Source organism: Salvia hispanica, chromosome 4 (assembly GCF_029641045.1).
Source record: "Salvia hispanica isolate PSC_SH4W2 chromosome 4, Shi_PSC_v1, whole genome shotgun sequence".
Lineage (NCBI taxonomy): Eukaryota > Viridiplantae > Streptophyta > Magnoliopsida > Lamiales > Lamiaceae > Salvia > Salvia hispanica.
Genome location: NC_142695.1, coordinates 16,050,263 through 16,075,371, shown reverse-complemented (window position 1 = coordinate 16,075,371; position 25,109 = coordinate 16,050,263). Strand labels below are relative to the sequence as shown.

General features: G+C 36.2%; 2 protein-coding genes and 1 long non-coding RNA gene across 6 annotated transcripts; 2 read left to right on the top strand and 1 right to left on the bottom strand.

The window, feature by feature from the left end:
* Positions 1–15: 15 nt before the first annotated feature.
* On the top strand, positions 16–10,460 carry LOC125196093 (vacuolar protein sorting-associated protein 52 A-like). Its single transcript, XM_048094462.2, has 20 exons — positions 16–305; positions 385–467; positions 572–629; positions 716–811; positions 1,068–1,169; positions 1,451–1,534; positions 1,689–1,769; positions 2,002–2,145; positions 3,020–3,111; positions 5,604–5,685; positions 6,318–6,500; positions 6,815–6,930; positions 7,017–7,075; positions 7,165–7,265; positions 8,219–8,269; positions 8,952–9,131; positions 9,226–9,360; positions 9,521–9,595; positions 9,814–9,871; positions 9,970–10,460. The coding sequence occupies exons 1-20, from the start codon at positions 273–275 to the stop codon at positions 10,272–10,274; spliced, it is 2,118 nt and encodes a 705-aa protein (XP_047950419.1). The 5' UTR covers positions 16–272; the 3' UTR covers positions 10,275–10,460.
* A 5,887-nt stretch (positions 10,461–16,347) lies between these two features.
* On the bottom strand, positions 16,348–16,982 carry LOC148927352 (uncharacterized). The gene is made up of 2 exons (XR_016128793.1): positions 16,665–16,982; positions 16,348–16,592 (listed from the first exon to the last, which is right to left on the bottom strand). It is a non-coding gene; the product is annotated as an uncharacterized LOC148927352 (long non-coding RNA).
* Positions 16,983–18,493: 1,511 nt separating this feature from the next.
* LOC125196976 (BEL1-like homeodomain protein 2) lies at positions 18,494–24,547 on the top strand. Of its 4 annotated transcripts, none has more exons than XM_048095653.2 (6): positions 18,495–18,681; positions 18,810–19,129; positions 19,196–19,738; positions 20,705–21,090; positions 21,157–21,217; positions 24,111–24,547. In XM_048095653.2, the coding sequence occupies exons 2-6, from the start codon at positions 18,887–18,889 to the stop codon at positions 24,360–24,362; spliced, it is 1,485 nt and encodes a 494-aa protein (XP_047951610.1). In that variant the 5' UTR covers positions 18,495–18,681; positions 18,810–18,886; the 3' UTR covers positions 24,363–24,547. The 4 variants fall into 4 exon arrangements, 3 of the variants coding, with proteins under 3 accessions (XP_047951610.1, XP_047951612.1, XP_047951609.1); XM_048095655.2 differs by having other exon boundaries at positions 18,806–19,129; positions 19,283–19,738; XM_048095652.2 differs by having other exon boundaries at positions 18,806–19,129.
* Positions 24,548–25,109: the final 562 nt, after the last annotated feature.

The following is a 25,109-nucleotide window of genomic DNA, read 5'->3' as shown; positions in this document are numbered from 1 at the left end:
TTCACAAACAATAGTTTTTGCTATGATTCTCTATTTATAAAAGACTCCTTAAATAAAATACAGATATAGATTTGCAGATTTTGGAATTCGGTTGGATCCGAACACCTCTAATTCGAGAAATCGAAGTATGTGTTTGTGAGAGTTGGGACTGCTCTTAACTTCATTTGAATTTGTTGGTGTGAGAGTTGGACTGCTATTTGACTATTCAGTTGGATGAATTTCTGGTTCAATTGGATCTGATCTGATTGAGTTCGCATCGCACTTTCAGCAGGATGACTGAGGCGCAGCTGGATTCAAATCAACCGGTAAACCCTCTTTTTCATCACTCCTCTTACTCGAATTTCGATCCGCATCCGCTTATATGATTAGAGATGATCTGCGTAGGCCGAGGCTAATGATGGCGCCAGAAATGTGCTGGATTTGGGAGCATTTGTTGGCGAATTGACTGACGAAGACGACGCCGCCAGGTTTCTAATTCTTCACTTGTTCACTGTTAATACTCCTTGTTTCACCCTATTTTCTTAATTTCTCTATTGTGTTGTATTTCCCTGCCCCGTCTTTGCTGTCTCAGTGATGATTTCTCACTCCAAGGACTAGAGCAGGAGCTTGAAGACTGTAAAACTGACGATGTATGTCTTCACCAGTTTTCCGCACTCTGCTACTTGATCATCTTTGAAACTTGCCTCTGATTTTAATCCCCTCATTTGCTCTGAAGGTGGTTTCTATGATACTGTCGAAAGGTTCATCATTGCGGGACTACACTAGGGATGTTGAGAACAATCTAAGGCAGACTGAACTCGAGTCTATTGAGGTTCGGATTCAATAGGAATGCAATCATTTTTAGTTTCTTGCATTAGTACTTAACTGATACTGCAGTTAAAGAGAAATAATTCTACATTTGATATACTATTATGAGGGTCTGCTATGCCTTTAACCATAAAGCATCTAAAGAGAAATAATCCACAATACATCTAAGGATATTTCTACATTTTATATGTATATATTTGGGACTTACATTTGAGATTTGCTAACTCGCGGTACCCCTTTTCCTTTTGGATCAATGCCAGGATTATATTAAAGAAAGTGACAATCTAGTATCACTTCATGACCAAATTCATGAGTGCGACACCATCCTTTCACAAATGGAAAATCTCCTTAGTGGATTTCAGGTACACATATTATTTTTAATTACGGCCCAGTTGCCTCTCAATCTTTGAGAGACTATTCATGCTCAAGAGTAAAATTGCTTCTTTTCTTTGTTGGGGAATGGGGCGATTTGCTTTGGTTTCTTTTCAGAAAAGTTTGGTATACCCCCTTGTCTTTCAGTGTTCCTTCATATTGCTCATGCAGTCATGTGACTCATGTTTTTAGTGAATCACTTATTCAGTATTCTTTTTTTTCCTCTTTAGAATTGCAAGAGAAAGATCTTACTTTCAAATTCATTTAATAGGCAGAGATAGGTTCAATTAGTTCTGACATAAAGATTCTTCAAGAGAAGTCTATGGATATGGGACTCAAGCTAAAGAATCGAAAGGTAATATTATTCATACTGCCTTAGAATTTGTGTTTCATTGTTACATGTATATCACCCTGTAGTTTCTTTGCATGCTTGAGCGAAAAATTGGTATTCCATTTTGTTCCTGGTGCTCATATATGGTTCCCTGATAAGTATTTGTTTTATCTGTCAGGCAGCAGAATCGAAATTGTCTAAATTTGTTGAGGAAATAATTGTTCCGCCAAGGATGATAGACATAATAGTTGACGGAGAGGTACTTGAGGCCCTACTATCCTGTTCTCTTACTTTTATCTTTTATTGTTGAAAATAAAAATAATCTTGACTTTGCTGGCTACATAATGATATATTACTATTATTTTATATGTCTTGAATGACATATCTCTTCCATTTTATCATATGGAGATTTGTTCCCAATGCTTTGGCCTACAAGTTAAGTAACCTACATGGTTAGTGGACATTATGTTGATATGTCGATAACCCCACAGGTAAATGAGGACTATATGAAGACCCTTGAGATTCTTAGCAAAAAGCTCAAGTTTGTTGAAGTTGATAGCATGGTGAAAACATCTAAAGCTTTAAATGATGTTCAACCTGAACTAGAAAAGCTTCGTCAAAAAGCAGTTTCAAAGGTATGTTCATCATCAAGTTCTAGAGAAAAGTTGAGGTATACATATTTATCACGGGCTATATTTTTTAGCTTTGGTTTCTTTTCTCTTTCTTTTTTGGCCTTTCTCACATGGAGTTCTCGATTTTATAGGTGTCTGACCTTGGTAAACAATTGTTTTTATTTTCTGACTTTACACATTTTTGCCTTTGAGTTGATGTTTCTACCATTAACATGCACAGGAACTTAATTTCCCCTGTTTTTTAGGTGCATCTACTAGATATTTTTTTCTTCTAGTAATCTAGTTACTAGAATTGGAATTTGGACATTAGGTTTGCTAATGTCAAACAAAGTCTTCGTGATATAGTTAAGATGACACAAAAGAAGATAAATTGAATTAATGAACAGAAACTCCCTAAACAAGGGTCACATAGTCGAAAGCTAGCATAATCAGCAAAATAGTCTTTGAAAGTGATTACACCCAAACAGTAGCGTAAAACACATTCATACTGCCGTACTAGTCAGTAAGTAGTATGGCCACAAAATGCATGTAGCCCAAAAGAAATAAAACAAATAATAATAATTGTAACAATAACAGTGAAATCAGTTAAAAACTCTAGTCCTCCTTTGCTTGAAACCTGCACCGAGCTCCACCCCCACTCAGTGCTGCTCTATGACTTTACGTATGTCTCAGCCATTCATTTGGATATATTCTCAGGAATATGTGAACAAAATGTAAGCTAATGCCTTGGAATGGTCTCAACAACGACTTTTTAAATGTTCTTCCTCTTACTAGTTTCTGATTATCAATTATACTTAATTCATTTAATTCACAAGTTGGTCTGTGGATATACAGCTGACTGAGACTGATTTTCCTTTTTCTATGTCCCTTCTGAAAGGTGTTCGACTTCATGGTTCAGAAACTAACCGCTTTAAGGAAACCCAAGACAAATGTTCAGATTCTTCAGCAAAGTGTTCTTTTAAAATACAAGTAAGATATTCTCTCTTCTCGTTGGTTGAAACTACAATCTTGACCGATGCAACTTGGAGTTGTACAGCATCAGCGATATTGATTTTCATTAAACATGAGCAGTACTCTGCCTTCTGTTTTAAGCTTTAAGCTTGAATTTAATTTCTCTCTTCTCTTAACAGATAGAATAGAATCAAAACTGATGTTATTAGCTTGTAAAATATTTTTTTTGTGAACAAAAAGCATACTAATATAATTGTGGTGTTTGCTTCAGTAATATGAATATCTTGATTAGGCCTGAAAATTTAATCCGCAGGTTTCGGGTATTCCCGACCCAGTCCCAATACCCGACGGGTTTTGGGTATCCGAAACCCAAAATTATGGGTTTGGGTACGGGTTTGGGTAGTTAATGTTAGGATTCTTCGGGTTTAGGGTACCTGAAACCCCGTATTAGGATACCCAAATAATACCCGATTAAACCCGATTAATTATGTATTTGTGATAAATATTTTGGGTTATAAAGTTCTTAGTTTACTATTTGGATTATGTTTGGTTGCTTTGACATTATTTAGATTATGTTTGGTTGCTTTGACATTTTATTGTTCTATTATCTCGACTTTAATACTTCTTTACATTCGTGTTCGGTTCATGTTGCATTATTTATGTTCTTACTTGTTATCTCTTAAAAATATATAGTTAATTACTTATGCTTTCTCCATTTTATTTACATGTTCATTTAATGTCTTAAAAAATTATTTTAATCTCTTTTATGTTTCAATTTATACCAAAAAATAATTTATTTTAAAATTAAGTAGTGTCTATTTGTCTATTGTCTATTTTATATAATATAGAATTATAATAAATAAATAGTATAAGTATTGTGTTATTTTTAATAATTTCTATTCTCATCACAATTTAATTTATATAAAAGAATAAATTTTAAATATAATAATTTCGGGTTTATGGGTACCCGATTAGTTGGGTTCGGGTACCCGCATCGGGTATTAGGGTACCCGAATTCACATACGGGTCGGGTATTGGGTATGATATTTTTGAGATTTCGGGTTCGGGTACCCGAATTTTCGGGTTTGGGTACCCGCGGGTACCCGAATTTACACCCCTAATCTTGATATTTTGTGTTGGTCATTGACCTATTAAATTGTGACACTCTGTCACTCTGACCATGTGGTTTTGGTAAATTGAATCTCTGCCATGCAATATCTGTTGACTGTACTTATGTTGGTCCTACATGCTGGAAGAATTATCTTTAGTGAATTTTCTGCGTTCTGTCATCTATGCAACTTGATAATATTGAAATCATCAGGAGTTACTGAGAAAAAATCTATAACCCCGAGAATTAATGCAGATGAATATGTTCACCATGTTGATTTTCTTTGTCAAAATCTAGGCATGATTAATATCTATACTCCAGTGCGAAGAGGAGTGTTAGGACTAGAATTAAAATTTAATATATGGTGTAAATTGTAGAGCAACATAGTGATTTCCTAGTTCTGTTTGGACTCTTGTATGTATATAGGTAGAGGTACCCACGGTTCAGGAACCGTCGGTTCCGGTTTTGGAAATTGTTGAACCGGAACCGAACTGCGAGGGTGTTTTGCGGTTCCGGTTCCAAAACCGCCGGTTTCGGTTTCGGTTCCGGTTCAAAAATCGACGGTTTCGGTTCGGATAAATTCTCACGGTTTCGGTTCGGAACCGTAACCACCGGTTACGGTTTCGGTTTTAACCGCCGGTTCGGTAAACCTTGGGCAGGTCTCTATATAGGTGCTCTGATAAGTAGGTGAATATAGTGAACAGATTCCCTTACCTTTGAATTAACACAAAGCAATTATGATTTTTTCCATTGAGTGCCTTAGAGAAGCTGTCTCCCAATTGTTTGAAGTTCTCTTATGTCCTGTAGAAATCAATACCAATATTCCTGGTACGCTCATGAAAGTCTGAATTAGATGCAAAGTGTAACCTGATTGTCATGACACAAGAGTCCTAACAGAACTAGGAAAGCACTAACTTGCTCTGCAATTTATACCATATAACCATATTAATTACTCCCTCCGTCCCCCATTAGCAGTCACAGTTTGACCGGGCACGGGTTTTAAGAAATGTAAAGAAAAGTTGGTTGAAAAAATTAGTGGAATGTGGGACCCACTTTTTTATATTGGTTTTATAATAAAATGTGAGTGAAGTGAGTTAGTGGAATGTGGGACCTACTACCATATATGGTAAAAATGAAGTGTGACTCTTAATTGGGGACGGACCGAAATGGAAAAGTGTGACTCTTAATCGGGGACGGAGGGAGTATTATTCTAACACTTTGGTAATTAAATGCTGCTGACATTGCTGGGTATAGCAGTGGCTATGTTCTTTTGGTAGAAAACTAGGCCATGTACTCATTGCATCTTGTATGGTTAACTTGCTAATGTTGTGATATTGTGAATTTGTGGTTATTCTAAGCAATAGTCAACATATAATGTTTCAGTTTTATGTCAAACATGCAGATATGTGATTTTGTTTATGAAGGAGCATGGGAAGGAGGTGTATCTTGATGTTCGTGCTGCATATATTGACACCATGAATAAGGTATTATTCAGAATGTTGTTGTTTGCAGATGCTTATTTAGTGTATTTGCATCCAAATTGAAGTCATATCTTGAAGTGATTGTAAGTACCTGATCAATCTATTGTGGGGCAAGGGGTTCTCTGACTTGTCCTTTACACTCTTTTATGAACTTGATTGTCATCTTTATTTTTGTCTGTTTAAATATTTAACCATGGACACTTATTGAATTGCCAACATCATTGAGTTGACCACTATGGCTTTTCATATATTTACTGGTTCTGCAACTTTCAGTTATCATGGAATGGAAAAATTCTGTATGTAGCTTGTCTGACTAATTTCTTTCATGACTGCACCACCAGAACATATAAGTGGATTTCGAGGAATGGAAACTCTTCCTTTAGATTTTTGAACTGGCTTTTAGCGGAATTTACCGTTCTCCTCTTGAGGACCTTATTTCAGTGGAAGTTAATTGCCATATAACTACTTGTATTTGCTGATTTTAGAATTTCTTGAATTATTTAGTGTGTGATCTCTTGCTAAGTCATGAAAATCCCATGGCCATTCTTTTTTCCTCTTGTACTAGTTGCACATGCTAGTGAAAGCATTATTCTGAGTCCCTGACATAAACTGATACATATGATTCTATTTTGCAGGTCTTAAGTACAAACATTCGAGCTTATATTCAAGCCTTAGAGAAGCTGCAATTGGATATAGCAACATCAAATGATTTGATTGGTATAGACACAAGAAGCACCAGTCTTTTTTTGAGAGGAAGGGAACCACTGAAAAATCGGTCTGCTGTTTTTGCCTTAGGAGAAAGGATAAATATTCTCAAGGTGTGAACGTGTTATCTATACACCCTTTCAAAACCTGTTATTTCAATGCTCAGTGGTCATACCTTATTAAATTTCATTCTTTCATGCATCAATAATATAAGGTTGACGTCCCACAAAATTGGAATCCACCCTAGTAGTAGTAGTAGTTGTAGATATCTCATGAAATTATCACGCTCTCTAATCTGTATAAAGCTGCACTTGTAGTTATAGATTTTCTATGGTATTGTGCTGTCATAGCAACCCTCTGCTTAATCAGGGAGCTGATATCATACCTTTTCAATGCACATCTTACTTCTTCTCTCGTTTCTTTACAGGAAATTGATGAATCTGCTTTGATTCCACACATAGCTGAAGCCAGTTCTAAAAAGTATCCTTATGAAGTCCTTTTTAGGAGCTTGCAGAAGTTGCTTATGGATACTGCTACTTCTGAGTACGATAAATATTTTCTTGGATCTTATTTGAAATTCACATGTACTCTTCTACCATATGCTTAACTTATCTGGTGTCCTCTTTCAGATATCTATTCTGTGATGAATTCTTTGGAGAAGAATCAATGTTTTATGACATATTTGCTGGTATGTGAATCTTTTTCCTTTCGGTGCCAAGTTTACCTCCTAACCATTATCTGAGACGTTTTTAAGGCACCTCTTTGCTAAACTTTCAGGTCCTTTCTTAGTAATTGACGAACACATGAACATGATTCTCCCTAACTGTTTTGATGCCATTGGTTTGATGCTCATGATTCGTATTATATACCAGCACCAGGTAAACTATGAAGTTATTGGATCTTCTTATTTGAGTTCTGTTCAAGTTCTGCAGTATAACCTTGATGGTGTCATCTTTTCATCCGCACTCTGATTCCTTTAAATTCATGTATTTAAATTTCAGGTTAATAAAAAATTGTATTCTAGTTACTTTTTCCTTTATAGCAGTTGATAAATATTGTACTTCCTTGTGGTGATTTGTTGCATTTAGTGGCGAATCAAGGTAATTTTTTAAGGGTAAATATCAGTTATTGTCCCAATGTTTGCAGCGATAACAGAAGTATCCCAATGTAAGATACTTGCACAAAAGTACCAACATTTCCAAAAATTCACTTGTGTCCCAATTTTTTTATGGTGTCCAGATGATGAGGTGGCATGCTGGAATTCACATGTGGCATTTTTTACGTCTCCACAGTATATGACGTGAAGTTATTTTACAAAAATTTCTGATTTGAAAATGTAATTTACGCTCGATAACCTAGGTAGGAAGTTTTGAGATGCTTGATTGGGGCTACAATGATTGCGGCATTTATTGTGGGTATGTCACCATCCAGGTGTAGAGAATTTTTGTTGGGACACAAACATGATTTTTTCGGAAGCGCTGGGTACTTTTATCCAATTATGCTTGTGTCGGGACATATCTGTTCTACTTATTATTGTTACCATAGCAATTTTTGGTGCACTAATTTAAGCATTTTATTTAGTCTTCTGCTCATTCTGTACAGTCTCTTTCTTGTATTAATTCTCCCTGGAACATGTATCTTGTAACAAATGTAGTCTTACTGCAGTGGGTCTATTTGCATCTGTATAGTTTTTCCTATTCACATCTGCTTTATTCTCGAGTTCTCTCTGGAAAAATCAAGCCACATCTATTCTTCCGTAAATTCTTTTATCTTTTTATTCAGCATTTTTTGAGGTCATATAATCTGAATTATTTATTTGGTTTTTTCTCAGCTTATAATGTCTCGGAGGCGAATACCATGTCTAGATTCATACTTGGATAAGGTACATGTCACCAGTTATGCTAAGTGAACATATGGCATGACCCCTGCATGATGAATCTAATTGTTTTATCTTTCTACATCCGCCTGGTTTTGTGTATGACCTGCTAGCAGATGGGTTTCTGGGGGGGGGGGGGTACATGTGTGTTTTCTTCCTGTTGTCATTTACTATTATTCAACCTAACCCTTTTTTTAGTTGATTTCAGACCAGGTATAGGTCTTGTGTTGAGTGAATACCTTGAACTATTGAAAGAAAACCATAACTCATTTCTGGAAGGTGTGCCCTGTTGAGTCAGATAAGAATGATGATTGAAGTAGGAGAATTAGTTTTAGCTTCACCAGAACAGAGTGTCTAGTTCCACAATTGAGTATGACCTGACCTATGTTTGTCATATGCGGTAGTCTAAAATATGAAATCCAGAGGCCAACAATGGGTTACATTGTAAACTGATGGAGACATTAGTCATGCTTACATTAACCTATAAGCTTATTACTTTTTCTATTTCTAAAGTAGTGTAGGCTATAAATAATCATATTCTGGTGCAAACATTGAATAAGCATTTGGCACAAGTCGACAATTGTAATTTCTTAAACATTTGGTGGTTACTCCGCTGAATGAATCTACCAGAAATTGTTTTGGTTTGTGGCATAAAATATTAAACTCTTTCTGGAATGAATGCATGCAGGTTAATATTTCTCTATGGCCACGGTTTAAGATGGTGTTTGACATGCATGTGAACAGCCTACGAAATGCCAATGTCCGGGGTTTATGGGAAGATGATGTGCATCCACATTATGTTATGAGACGCTATGCAGAATTTACGGCTTCACTAATTCTACTTAATGTGGATTATGGAGATGGTCAGGTTAGAGATACAAGGTTTCTCTTTCAATAATTGCTAATAGGTCAATATTGACCTGTAATGTCATTCTTATGTGGAACTGGCTAAATTATTGCAGCTAGAACTCAACTTGGAAAGATTGCGAATGTCAGTGGATGATTTGCTTGTCAAGCTCGCCAAATTGTTCCAGAAACCAAAGTCAAAAACTATATTTTTGATAAATAACTATGACATGACAATTGCTGTACTGAAGGTACATGCACAATGCATCCCCCTTCCCCCAACCAAACAAGGAAATGATCATACCCTTATATGACACACACACACACACACACACCCGTGTAAGAGAACTCAATATTTTATTGTAGTAATCAGCCTCCTGGCATTTCTAATTCCTACCATGTATATTTCAGGAAGCTGGTCCCGATGGTGGAAAAATTCAAATGCACTTTGAAGAGTTGCTGAAGAGCAATACGGCCATTTATGTGGTAATCTTGACAGTTTCTGCTCATTTAATCTGCTGTTGACTAAATTTTCAAGGAAATTGTTTGTTGCCTTTTCCAATTAAACTTGGCGTGTAAATTGGAGGCAAAAAAGATCTCAAAATCATGTGAAGTAGTAGACTTGTCTATTTGGTGAAGAATCGGTTAAAGCCAGATAGCAAATGTCTTGGGTTGAATGCGTTGCTAATGAACGTACTATGCAGGAGGAACTGCTTGCAGAACACTTCCGTGACCTAATCAAGTTTGTAAAGACAAGAGCTTGTACGTCTCGCAACATATTATTTATTATTATTATTATAATTGTAGTTTGTATTTCTGGGATATTGGTCTATATTTGATTTTTATCCATGAATTTTCAGCTGAGGACCCAAGGTCAGGGTCAGGGCAGCCAATTACTGCGAGTGAAGTTGAAATTATCGTCAAGGATTTCGGCAGCAGATGGAAAGCTGCAATAGAGTTGATGCACAATGATGTTATTACTTCCTTTAGCAACTTCTTATGCGGTATGGAAATTCTGAGAGCTGCTCTGACTCAGTTACTGCTTTACTACACCAGGCTTTCCGATTGCACAAAGAAAATTGCTGGTGGGTCTGCCTTGAACAAGGACTTGGTTTCCATATCTTCAATAATGTATGAAATTAAGAAATATTCTAGAACATTTTAGTGTTTCATTTCATTTTTCTTGAGATCAGTGTACTAAAAAGACAAACTTTACTTGTAAGCTGTTTGTGCACTACTGTTTGTAATCAGCTCTGGATATTCTGTTTGCATGTTTAGGTTTCTTTGTATAAACCACATGATCAAATGTAACATCCTTGGACCTACTCAAGTAACAACGAGGACTTGTACATGTCATGTTTATATCAATTATGATACTGATGTTTGAAAATGTTAATTACAATGATATTGGTTGTTTGTAGTACTATCAATTATGATACTGAAGTTTGAAAATATTAATATAACACTAAATTTATGTTGGTAACAAAAGCTATCCTCAACATTGTAACGCGCATTCTTGATGAGGAAAAATCAAAATTACACAATACAAGTAAAATGGTATAGATAACACCATACCAAAGTGAAAATATGGAAAGGAGGTAGGTAGGCAAGATTTGATACATAAAACTTTCGAGCCAAATAAAATGGTGAGTTAGCAGTATATAGAAGTGGTTCATAATAAAAACAATTATAGAAATAATGAAACCAACGAAAGAAAGCAAAAGATCTAATTCAAAACTAAAAAAAAACTTAGTGAAAAAACAGAAGCAAAAATGAAACACCCATCTTGATGATATCCACCAAGTTCATTAACAAGGAGTGGTCTCACAACAGTTCCAATTCTAAACAACAGTCACATTAACATACATAACACACGACAAAGCACCCACCAGCCAAGCGAACCAAAAGGAAGAAAAGACCATAAGTCAAAAGCCACAAAACACAAAAAAAACAAACAACATAAGAACACAGAAGAAATAGAAAACAACCCATAAACGTAAACAACAACTAAAATATAGCCCTAAATTACAACAATTGGCAGTTTTCCAAAAATTACATGCATCCTATATACTACTATTGCATTAGTCTTACGAGGAAGAATTTAGTAGACTGTGTGGTATGTATATGGTACAAGATTATCATATATATATATATAATATATTTCAATATTTGATACAAGTATTATAATTAGGGTAAGGAGATATTGGTGGCTGTCAATATCTGTAGGCACACAAACAGCTGCTCTTATTAGTTTTGGTAGTCCCCCACTTTTAAGAGCTACCAAAGACCATTTTCCCATATTTCATGCCTCCAAATAAATACCAAATAAACACATTTTTCGTGGTCCCCTTTTCCTATCATCATCGTCTTATTACTATCCATCATCTTGCTTCGCAACTTGTCCCACATATTAATTATTAGATGCTCTCATTTTTTGTGTAAACACAAATTCACCTAATTTTATCGTAATATTGGATTTTCTTACTTGTTAACTAGTCCTTAGAATAAATTAAAGAAAATGGAGTACTCCATCGGATAAAATAATTGATTCCATCTCAACACTTTGTTTGCCAATTCATTTTCGAGTACTTCGAAAAGTATGTAATCTTGTAGTATGAAAATGGAGGGTTTTCACTCTTACTAAAATGAGATTAATGTAGGTCATTCCATGACCGTATTTTAATGCATCAATTATGAGCACTATTGACGTGTACTCGCATTAGTATTTTCTATTTTATTTTATTTTATTTATCCCCTTATACTTCGGAAATCATTATCATAATCATCTGTTTCTTAAGTTAGCAATATGCTAACGTTTTTTATTTTTTTAAATTTTTATCTAGACGATTTGATGATCAATTATATTTACAATTACTGTCCATGAATCGACACACAGATATTATTATTATAGGCATAATTTGTTTAACGTACAAAAACAATGTATTTGTGATTGCAATTTTTATCCAACAATACGTATTTTAATTTATGATAAATTCTGCTATCTCTACCCACGAAATTTATTCAACATTTGTTATATTGGGTGTACATAAAAATCTACATACTACTTCCTCCAGTAATGAGTTTATAGAATGTGAAATCCATTTATAAAAAATAATCAAAGTAAAATGAGATATTTATTGAGGTCTATCCGAATAAAAAAATATGAAATATTTAATAAAGATCGAAGGAGCATGTGTTTTTAAGAGCAATATTTTCTCTTGGACCAATCAACATATCTTAAAGTTTCAACCATGTTGGGCTTTGAAAGGTACCTATATAATCACCACTCATGTTTTACTACATTGTACTGTCCCATTATGAACTTGTAATCATAAAAAAAGACAAAATATTTCCTCTCTGTCCAAAATTTACATATAGCACAGTGCACAGAGGAAACTATAAGGAAGCAAATTATAGCACATGGTTTCATATACTATTTGTGAAGGGAATAATTCTCTTTTTTTCACATGAAGAATTTGATTTAACTCTTTATGGCTTTTAATGCACATATATATATATCTCTGTCTCCTCACCCTTTTGTGGAAATGGCAGAAACTTCATTCATATATCCATTAGTTCATTTTGGACAAACTTCATATTCCACAAAATGTCTATATTTTATCTGTGAAACAATTGTCAATCTGTACTTATTGCTAAAAGGACAACTGTATACTCTTGTAGAGTAGATTATTATCATTCAGATTTAGGTATAAGGTTGTGCTCCTATTAATGTCATCAGTATTTATGACACGGATCAGCCATCTGCAAGCCCAAGCCCAAGCCCGCACACCACATCACCGCCACCAGCTCTGACCACGGCGCAACCTCTGTCTCGGTCACACTGCAAAGTCAACGATCCGAAGCATCTAATAGACTACATTTAATTTGAGACTAAATATTTTTAATTTTGCAATATGCAATTTATTTAATTTGCTGCATCGAGCATAATTATATAACCTCATTTCCGAGTTTTCTTAATCGGTTCGAACCTCATATGGTCCATAATCACTCTATAAGTATGTTGCACTATTGACATGTATTTTTCGATGAGTTCTCCTATTTAATTTGTATCAATTATTTATAGTAGGGCATAGTAGGACGGCAAGTACAACATTATAAAAATCTAAGTCATAGTTGTAAAATTAGTAAAAGTTAATGCATTAATCCTTTTACTGAAAATTACTCACATTGGATCCTGATATTCTCAAATGCAAAATTTAGTTTTAGTAAAATTTAAATCGACTTTGTGTCCCTTACTATGAGTCTATGTCACTGAGTGCAATTTTTAATTTGTCATAATTTCTGTCCTTTTTTAAGGTAATAATTTAGGTTTTCTTTGTCCCCATTATTGAGTAACATCTTTATCATCAATTCATTATGGTACGTCAATTGTGCTTTTTGCAAATTGCTATTTGTACTAATATATCCAAAATTACAATTAATTCCATTATTTTTTGAGGTTCAATAATTCCATTATTGATTTCTATCCACCACATGCTTGTGTTGACAAGAAATTCTCTTCTAAATCTCTCAAATTCTCTACATCTAATTTTTCTCCACTACTTGCTTAAATGTTATTCTTGCGAATTACAGTCTAGTTACTGGATACTTATTTAATTAATTTACTACTACTAAATCAATATGAATTCTTCTTGTTTTAATAGTGGTGACAAGGGTAAATAAATTGTCCAAAATCAAAGTGATATTCGTCGTCAAAAACTACAAGGCCAAGACGCGAAGATATTATAGATGAGATTTCTCGAGAAATCGCTGTACAATTGCAGGTAAAATCTTACTTTTTTTTTTATAAAATTATGTGATTAAGCATTATGCATGATCAGCATGTAAAATCTATTTTTTTTGGTAAAATTATGTGATTAAGCATTATGATTTATGCATGACCATTGAGCACTAACAAATTGAACACCAAAACTTAAACTCTAATTAGGCAAGTAGTAGTGACGTAACAGCCCGCCCTCCTAGAATACAATAAATGCGGCGGCTGCTACTCGAACCGATTCTAAAGAAGTAAACATAGGCTAGGGTTTTATTTAAAGAGTGTTGACCAAAGTATTTAAAGGAAACATCAGAGCATTTAAATCAACAACTTAACCTAGAAGCTTAAATGAGAAAGAGAAAGGGGTATCTTAAGTAACGGTCAAAATCTCAAGAGTACGACATAATATATAAGATAAAAATCACAAGAAAAGGGCTAAGGCCTCAAATCGAAGGCAAGATGCAAATATCCCAAAAATAAATCCTAAAGTGTATCAAAATTCAGCGGAAAGCGACCAAGAGAAAGAATAGCTATGTATGAAGACACAACTACGCTTGAAGTTCGAAATATCCATCTTAATTAGTTATTATGCTCAAAAATCCGCCACCGCTCGTCATCGTTCAACATGCACATAAGGAAAACACATGCAGGGCTGAGTATTTTGAAATACTCAGTGAGCTCATTGCCAAAACATTTTATAAGTTATGCCACCCTTACCAAGTGAACTCGAGTTTTAAGCAGTTATAAGAGAATATCACGAGTATCACAAAATATATTTTCCCATAGACTGGCCAGTCAAAATAACTCCCCATTTTTCCTCAACAAAACAACAATCACAATCATTCCATGGTGTGACGAAAGTGTGGCCACACTTTTCGCCCACGAGACCGACCGACTGGCAAGGACAGCTCCCGATCCCCTCGTGTACACAGCCTGGTAGGGTTTGCGGCCCATACTCAGACCCGAATTCATATAATCACATTCATAGCCCTATAGCCCAATGAAGCGAACTCACAAACTAGGCATCAGGCACACAATATCACCATAAAGCAAACATAGGCATGGCATAACAGTTAAACCACCCTTATAACACCAATCAATAGTTTTGACAAAATAAAAGAGAGTTTTAAGAGTAAAGCCCTCCTCGACTGCTTAGATTTCAAGTAGTTTCGCTTTTCGTTATCCGGCTTCGCAACCAAAGTTTCACATTTTAATCACATAGGCACATATCACAAATTAGGTTCAACACTATTCTTACTCATGCATGTCTCAACATTTTTCCCTTTTCCCATCGATTTATCTTATCATTACTAATTAATCAAGATCATGTTTATCACACAAGAATATTTAGCCATCAAACACACACTACACAACACAACACACACACACATACACGACACACACACACGCCACACACACACGCCACACACACACATGTAACATATTCCCACATCCCTTTTATCCCACTTTCACTCAACCAAGATGCATGAGGGTTCAAGAAGACCGATTAATCGGTTAGAAAGAAGAGGAATCGAGTAGAATCAAGAAGATGAATATAAAATACCTTGTGAGAAAAACGAACGGTGGAAATTAAGTAAAGACTTGGTTTCTTCGAAAATTCTTGGATCAAACTTCAATTTCTTCTCAACGGATGAAGGATTAATGGAGTACAATAGAAGAAAATTGAGAGAGAATGAAAAAGATGAGAGGGGCGAAAATTAGGGTAGGGGGCGAAATTATGATGGCTAGGTTTAGGGGTTTTCTCTCTTATTTATAGAGCTCAAAAAGATCTTTAGAATATTTGGTAAGATTCTATTCTCCACAATTAAATAAATAAATATTGTGAAGTAGGGAAAAAGAATTAACAAAAATAGATCCTAGGGCAAATCCCATAGTTTTCGAAAATTAGGCTTCTAAAATAGCCAAGACTTTGTTTTGGTATATTTTACGGAGTAGAACAAAATATCACGGAGCAAAATAAAAATAAGAATTCTCCCAATTTGGAGTAAAAAGTGGCGTCTCCTATGCCCTTTAAATAAGGCATGGATTTTTAATATTGCCAGAATGAGATAAGGCAAGATCCCTTGAAGTATGAAAAGATTTGGTAGAATATTTAAATTCTAGGTATGGAAGGAAATCAAAGAATGGACTAACTAAAATAAAAATAATACTCCCTTCCTTACATTGGTGATTTTCGAAAATCACTAGGCACAAAAAGGGGGTGTCGATTTTTCCTCTTTAAAATAAGGAATAACTGGGTCTTGGATTTAACTTGGATAAATATCCCAAGAATTAAATTAAATCCGGAAAAATGGAATTTCTTCTTCAAAAATCAAGGGGGTCGAAAATGGCTAGTATTTATGGAAATTATCCCTAATATTCTCACTCACCCTTAAACAAATAATTTACCACATAATCTCATAATTTAATAAATCACATGCCACATCACATAATCAACAAATTTTGACTTTTCAAACTTCCCGGTCAAAGAAACTCATGCAATAAATTCACTTATCAAATAGTTCACATCTTCCACGTCATCAATAATAAATTTTAGGGCTATAAAATTAGGGTTCTAAATTCCGAGATATTACAAGTGATGTACGCTTACACGTTACAACGTGCTCAACGGCCTGCAACGCCATGCTTAGTTTGGCGATAGAGCACACTGCTACTTGTTCAAAAAGTGACTCTTGTTGGCTGTTGCTGCATGCCCTTACTTTTGTCAAATATTTTGATAACGCTAAATCTTTCAAAGCCACTATATAAGGTCAGTACCGGTTAAAGCAACTATAGTTACTAGCAGTGGCGGATCCAGGAGGGGGCGGTCGCCCCTTCCGTCGGCCAAATTTTACTTCCCCCCGCCGGAAAACCGCTATGGTTGCCCCCTCCGTTGCCTCTTGCGTCGCCCCAAAGAAGAAACGACAATCAATTTGTTTTTTATATATTAGAGAGAAATAGAATTAACGGAGAAATGGGTGTGGTTGTAGAATCTTCCATTTCTACAAAGATTGCAAGAGAATGAAACTAAAATTAGTTGCAGACAATGTGTATAGAAGACGAAGAGACGCATAGAGGGAGAGAGAAGAATTAAATGTGTTAGTGTATGGAGTGGGATAGAATATGTCAATATTCAATAACATAGAGACACGTGGAGTGGTGTGTCATATTTGATAATTTCTTTATTACTATTTCACTTTAAGAGATAAAGTATCCAATAAATTTGAAATAAGAGTAATATAGCCATGAGTATTATATATTGGGTGAAGATTATAATTAGATTCAGTCATATTTATGCAATATATTGGATGAAGATTATAATCAGATTCAGTCATATTTATGCAATTACACGAATGGACATAGTGCTAGATATTTAGTTTTATATTTAACTAATAATATACTTATTTGTTTTATTTTCAGAAGAAATATTCTTACAAATTTTAAAAATCTGAATTTTATTAGTTCATTTATAAATTACTAGTACAAAAATATTTCGTAGTTTTTGCAATTGCAAAGGACATTTTTGAAATTTTTAATATGGAAGAAATAGTGGATAAATCGTTTAAGAATTATTATAGATTAATAATCAACTAATAGATGTATGCGAACATTTTAGGAAAATGAGGAATTTTTTCTTTTGGGTTATTATGGAAATAAGCCTTTTAAATTGGTAAGCTTATTTTTTAAAATTTGGTAATTAAGGTTTATCATTTTGTGATTTTGTTAAAGTTTCATCTTCAACTTTCATCTATTTTTTACTGTATCTTCTCTTATTTTTACGGCCAAAATAGACACAAAATACCAGAGGGAGCGAACTCTCATAGGTTGAGGTCATACTATTATTTTATCGTGGAAACCCCTGCAATAATATAAATAGAGGTTATAGTATTTTTGTCATTTTTAAGCATGATATTGTGGTATTAAGGGTGGAACCTTTTACTACTAGTGGTTTTTTAATTGAACATTATCGTATGAGTTCGCCCCCTCCCTCTCGGGATCCTGGATCCGCCACTGGTTACTAGTATTGCTACCATATTAATACTACTATGTTGAGCAAGCAAGTTTATGAAAACACTTTTTTCATGCATGTGATGTGCTTAACTTTCACTACCGCAACTTTAAGTTAGTAAAAAATTCCAGGAAAAAAAAGAAGAAATGTACACATGATACTACTAGTTACGTCCATAAAAAATATACTCTGTATTCATTTTTACCATTTTAGACTGTTCACCAAAGCTAGACCAAATTTAAAAATAGAAAGTTTTAAATGCTACTCCTTCCGTCCCGTTCAAGATGTCTACTTTTCCTTTTTAGTTTATCTCATTCAGATGTTCACTTTTTAATTTGGAAATAAATCTTTGTCCTTCATCCAAATTAAAATATTCAATGTGAACATCTTAAATAGGACGGATGAAGTACTAACTCTACTAATAATATGGATCCATAATCGACTAACACTCTTCTACTACTTTTTTCCTATCCTCTTAATTACTTCATCAATTGTGCATTAAAACTTACTATTTACATCTTTGTTTATTTTTGTGGACGGAGGTAGCAAGTGTTTTGTAGGTATATTAATTAAACATAGTAGAAAGCGAAGCGAGGTAGAAGAGTAGTGTGAGGAAGAAGAGGGTGACCCTTTTTCTTTCTATCCTCTCACTCTCTCTCTCTCTCTACCCTTGTCTCATCAATAACACTGTCCCTTGCTCAAAGATTCCAATTCCCAGCACCAAAATCAATTCACCAGAAAGGGATGTTTCCACGCTTCGATTCAATCATGTCCCAACCTTCAAAGGTACTTGATTAATTTCTACTACCAAAAAATAAAATAAAATAAAATAAATACTCCATAAAAGTGATTCTTGATTTAATTATGTGCTGATTAGTCTTGTCTTTCTCCTTTTGCTTTCTCTTGCTAGGAAGACATTCGGAAATACTAAGAAACATCAACCTTGAAAATTCAAACAAATTAAAAGGGTTGGGTTTTCTCCTACAACTTCATGTCCCAAAGCTTCCAGCAAAGTATCTACGGCTTTCCAAATGCATACGAACGATCCAACGAGTGGGTTATGAGAGAGCAAGGCGGTGGCTTTGAGGCACCACCGCCGCCGGTGTTCGATGCCGGAGGGATGCTGACAGAGATTATGAACCGTCCGTGGCAGAAACCCGGCGGCGGCGGAGCCACGGAAGGTCAGATCCAGCCCAGCCACAAACACCACCTCTCAGCTCTTGCTGATAATCAAGTGAGTGTTGAGAATTTGCAATGTAATTAATCATACAAAATATTAATTAGATCAAATTTGATGCAGCTATCATTCATGAATCCACAAGTTAAACCCTCTAATCTAGAAGGGTTTCACTTAATCAGCCCTATTAATCCAGTTTCCGACATGCAGCCGCCGCCGCCTCAGATGATGAGTTGGATCGGCGGTGGGGGCCATGAGGCGGAGGGACAAGGCCTCTCTTTGTCCCTCTCCTCTTTGCGGAATTTGGAAGCCAACAAATTCGAGAAAATGAATGTGGGAAACGGGGAATTATACTTCAATTCTTATCCATTGGGAGGAGATCCGATGACTCACGAAAATCAGATTCATTTGGGGTATGTGGAATCATCTTCAAGAAGCACGACGTTGCTGAGGAATTCTTTGTATTCGAAGGCTGCGCAAGAATTGCTGATGGAATTCTGCAGTGTGGGGAATGGGATTGTTAAGAAACAAGGCAGAAACCCTAATTTGGCATCGGATGATAACGGCGGCGGTGTATCTTCTTCAAAGAATCACCACTCCTTATCCCCTTCTGAGAGAACTGAGTACCAAAGAAGAAAACTTCAGCTTCTCTCCATGCTCGATGAGGTCGCTCTCTCTCTCTCTCTTTCTCAACAATTATGCAACTGTTAGATACATGAAATTTACTTGGTAATTTGAATAAGATTACATATTTACAGTAGGTATTATGAGTTTTAATTAATTTTTTTTAATAATAAATGGCCTATAATCATATTATTTGAATTTGTTTGGAATCATCCTACGGTGAAAAAGTCCGATCACTTATGTTTTGATATTTTTGAAACAAACAATGTCATTTTATTTATGAATAAACGACATCGTTGAATTTACTGATGGTAACGTCCACATATGATTTTATAGCTGTCATATCAGATATAGTTTCCTTAAAAAATTTCATCATTAAATTATTAGGAACAAATTCATTAGACTAATTTTAAAATTATGAGACGAGCCAAGGTTCGTATAAACTTCGTACATTTTTCAACAACTTTCCCTTATTTTTTACCCTCTCCTTCCCACTTTAGTACTTTCAATTTTTTTTATTTTAATCTGTCCCATATTAAGAGTCTCAGTTAGGATTTTCTATAGATGATAGTAAGTCTCACATTCCACTCAAATTTCATTATAAAACTAATATATAGAAATGAGACTCACATTACACTATCTTTTTTCACCTAACTTTCCTTTATATAGTTGGGGGTACATGTCTAATGAAGATGGATATGCCTCCAAACCAGATTATAAAGTATTTATATAATCACATAACAAAAAATTTTATGGCAGAATTATTAAAATTAATCTATCTTGAAAAAGTGGACCATTTCATCTTTCCTCTATTTATTAACCTTGAATTTGTTAAATACTACACTACTACTAGTGCAGAATTATTGGAAGAAGAAGGTCACGTGTGATCTAATTTGTTTTACATTGTCTTAATTATTTGACACTGAATCCCATTTGTGATAAGACGCAATAACAGCTTTACTTAGCAGACATTCCTTCTGCCTAAATTAAACATGCCTTTGTGGTTAGGTGGAGGAGAGATACATGAAATACAGCGAGCAGATGCAGGCGATGGTGAAGTCATTCGACGCCGCAGCGGGGGAAGGCGCAGCCGAGGCATACACGGGGCTAGCGCGGCGGGCGATGTCGCAGCACTTCCGGACCATGAAGGACGCGGTGGAGCGCGAGGTGAGGGAATGCTTGACGGCGCTGGGCGAGAAGGAGGCGGGGATCACCAAGGGGGAGACGCCGCGGCTGAAGGCGGTGGAGCAGAAGTATCGGCGCCAGAAAGCCCTTCAGCTGCAGCATATGGGGATGGGGGGGACGGACCACGACTCGTGGCGGCCGCAGCGGGGGCTGCCGGACCGCTCCGTCACCGTTTTGAGGGCGTGGCTGTTCGAGCATTTCCTCCATCCGTATGTCTTCTCTCTCTCTGCTTAATTTGGTTTCATTTATGTTTAATTTGAATGTTTTGTTGTAAGGTATCCAAGTGAAGCAGACAAACATTTGCTGTCGAGACAGACAGGTTTATCGAAAAATCAGGTACTCATTTGTGTTTATCAAAATCGATGAAAGGGATATCTCATAATTACTTCGTTTTGTGTGAATGTCATCTACTACTACTATAAGTCTATATGCCATGCCAAGTTCTAACTGCATAATCAATTATTCATGACATTTTTTTTAGGATTTAATAAGTGCAAAAACTTAGTACGTAATTCATCTATCTATCTATTTGCATGCCATCATCATAATTGTCTTTAATTTGTATTCATTCACTTCATATTAGCTTTCTTCGAGATCAACTTTAATTCATCTCAACTTTGATATTCTATTGTCTCAAATTTATTTTTTTCTATCAACTTTGCAAAATTCTTTAATTTTATCCAGCATCAAATATTTCTGTGTGAAACACCAGACACGTTGAGCCTAGTTAAATTGTGTTTTTAGTCATACAACTTAATTATTATTTTTACATGCATTATGGTCATTGAGCCGAGTTAAATATCTGACACCAGAACTTTTGATGCGCAAAATTTTGGATAATGAGAAACTAAATTAAATTTGTGGCATAAATAAAGGCCGAATTAAGTTGTCTTTGGTATTATTAACTTCTATGCGTCTTCATTTTTGTTTGGCACACCACCAATAAGGACGTTTTTTAAAGTGTTGATAAATTAACAACAAAAATTAGTGTCTCTAATATACGAAATACAGTAGTAAAAAATTGTCCTTAGAGCACTCCCAATGGAGTTCCCTAAAAACTCCCTTATTTCTCCCTAACTCCTGCCACATCAGCGCCACATCAGCACCAAAATTTATCCCCAGTTTTTAGCCAAGTGCTACATTGGTTTCTCCCTTATTTCTCCCTTATTTCTCCCTAACTCAACATTTCATTTTTACATCATTATTTTTTATATTATTTAATTTTCCCTACAAATGTATTTAATAAATAGACTAATAATGAACAATTCATCGTTGTATTAATCATTGGAAAATATAATACAACGAGAAAAAAAAAACTACAAATAAAAAACGCAAATAAACAAAGATTTAAAAAAAAAAAATCTAAGACGGAGGGGCCGGAGGGGCGTCGGGATCGAGCCCCAGCGTACTCTGCAGGTGTTGGATGCATTTCCAGAGGGCCGCCTTTTCTTCAGGGGTCCCGCCGCCGGTGAAGTACAGCGTGTACATCTGGGTCAGATTGGCGACATTGCTCGAATAAGTGGCTTTTTCTAAGTCGATGACGGATTCCGACGCGACTTCCGACGTTGCGCCCTTCCCCTTCCGCCTCCCCTTCGCCTTCTTCACTCCCTCCGGGCGCTCGTGCGGACCATCCCCACTCAAGTCGATGTGGGCCGCGCTCCCCTCGCTCTCCGAAACGCTAAGTCGCGAGCGCACCGATTTCCCGTGCAGCGCGTCGTGCATTCCCGTCCGGAATTTGGGGAGATCCTTCAGCTTATCGTAGATGTTCCAATACTTGAAGCCCTTCGTCGACAAGTACTGGCTACTATACATCCGGATGGCCTCATCTCGGACCATGTGCTCGTTCTGGCCACTCGTCATGTGAGTCATCAAGTTAGAATAAATACCGTTGAAGTGCCCGCAGTCCCTCATGAGGCGCTCCCAATGCCGACGGATCGCCTCGCTGCCATGGTCCTTCATTGAGGCAGTCTTGTGGCTCCTGTACTTCGCGGCAATCCGCTCCCAGAATATGATCTCAGTCTGGTAGTTGCTGCGCTCCGCGTCCTGTGACGTGTCCGCCCAGCAGTCGGCTATCAGCTCGGACTCTTGCAGAGTGTAAGTAGTCCTTACCCGCTTCGGCCTCTCATCGGAACCCGTATCAGTCGCAGCCGACGACGCCGGCGCCTTCCCCCTCCCGCTCCTAGAAGGCGGCTCGGTGGGCGTTTCTTCCACCTCGAAGTCCTCCGCGCTCAGTGTCGCGGCCTGAGATTCTTGGTCGCCTGGGGTTGATCCGGGGGTGTCGAACTGGGGCCGATACACATCGTCGGCTGGAAAGGGCATTCTGCCGGCAGAGTTGAAGTACGGAGAAAGTCTCCGCGCCGGAGGAGTCTGCAAAGGAGACGGACCCCCGTATGGAAGTTGGCCGGGAGGAGAACCCATCGCCAACAACGACTGCATCCACTGCTCGTTTGCTTCATCCGTGTTGGGAATTTGTGAACTCGACTCTTTCCCCTTACCCTTATCCTTACCCGATCGGGAACTTTTCTTCCAAAAGCTCATAATTTTGATGAAAATTGAAGATTGGGAGAAGAGATTGAAAATGGAGAGAATGAAGATTGTGGGTGATGAATGGAGGAAGTGGAGGAAATATTTATAGGGGTGGAATGTAAAATAGCCGTTGGGTTCAAAAAAAAAAAAAAAAAATTTTAATTATCGCCGATTATCGCCGAGCGTCGCCACAGTGGCCGGCGATCGCTCGGCGATAATCCGGCGTTAGAACGCCACTCGGCGAAGCAACGGCAACATTATCGCCGAATTATCGCCGACTTCGCCACAATGGCCGGCGATAATTCGGCGATAACCGGCGATTTATCGCCGAGAATTCGCCACCTCCATTGGGAATGCTCTTAGCCATTATTTTTCTGGTCGTGTATTATTAATACTTAATAGTGCTGAATAAATTACCCAACACTCTGAATGTTTATATTACGACGATGGACGATGTGACCAATGTAATTATTAATAGTGCTGATTAAATTTATGTACTACACGTTTTATTTACTGTATTTTGGGGCTGTTAAAATCCATATCCCATGTCAATTCCATATATAGGGAAAAGAAAAAAGACATTGTCAGATATTTATCCCAGTGATCATTTGCATGAGCCAGTTTGTTTTTATGCATTAAATTACGAGCAACCTGAATTCAGTGTTGCAGAAAATTAATTATGTCCTCTCTCTCTCTCTTGCAGGTATCAAATTGGTTTATAAATGCTAGGGTTCGACTGTGGAAGCCAATGGTGGAAGAGATGTACCAACAAGAATTCAAAGAAGCTGCTGCAGAAACCATTGCACCAAAAAGGGACCCTTCAGAATCCACCTCATCCGCCGGTGGAAATGCGGCTGCCGGAGAAGTTTCGCTTACATTGGGACTCCGGCGTTCGGAAAATAATGTGCCAATTATGAGCCATCTCTCAGTTAGGGATTTCGGGGCTTATGAATAACTGCCAATTATTGAGTTATTGAAAAGCGTCGAAATTTAATTAACTATATATGTCACATTGCTGTTTCTATAAAGGTATAAAGTGAGTGTAATAAGGAGTAATTGTATAGATAGAGATGACTGGTGAGATGAAATGATTTTGCACTTATGGTATCTATATAACTTTTTCTATAGTGTGTTTATCTACTTAGCTTCTTATTAAGTACTAGTAGGTCGTTTAAAAAAAATAGTATATTATAATATTTAATTTTATATACTTCCTTCGTCCCACAATAGGAGTCTCTCTTACTGTTGACACACGTTTTAGTAAATGTAAAGGATAATAAATTAGAAAAGTTAATAAAATATGAGACCTATTTTTTTATATTAGTTTATAATACAATGAGTCAAGTGAGAACTACCTACCATTTATGATAAAAATGAAGTGCGACTCTTATTGTGGAATTGACTAAAATAGCAAAGTGTGACTCTTATTGTGGGACAGAGAAAGTATAATATTTTTCGATTTATAAATCTCAATTCTCAAATTCACACAATCATAATAAATCATCACAAAACACAACTCCAAATCCCTAACTATCTCATTTCAAAATTAATATTTTCAACTATACTACTCCAGTAATTTACAAATTTGAATTCACTATCATAATTTTTAAATGTGCAATTTTAAATTGAATACATAAATATAGTGCTGGGGCCTCATCTAACTAAAGTAATTGAAAAAAAAACTAGATTTAACTGAGAATTA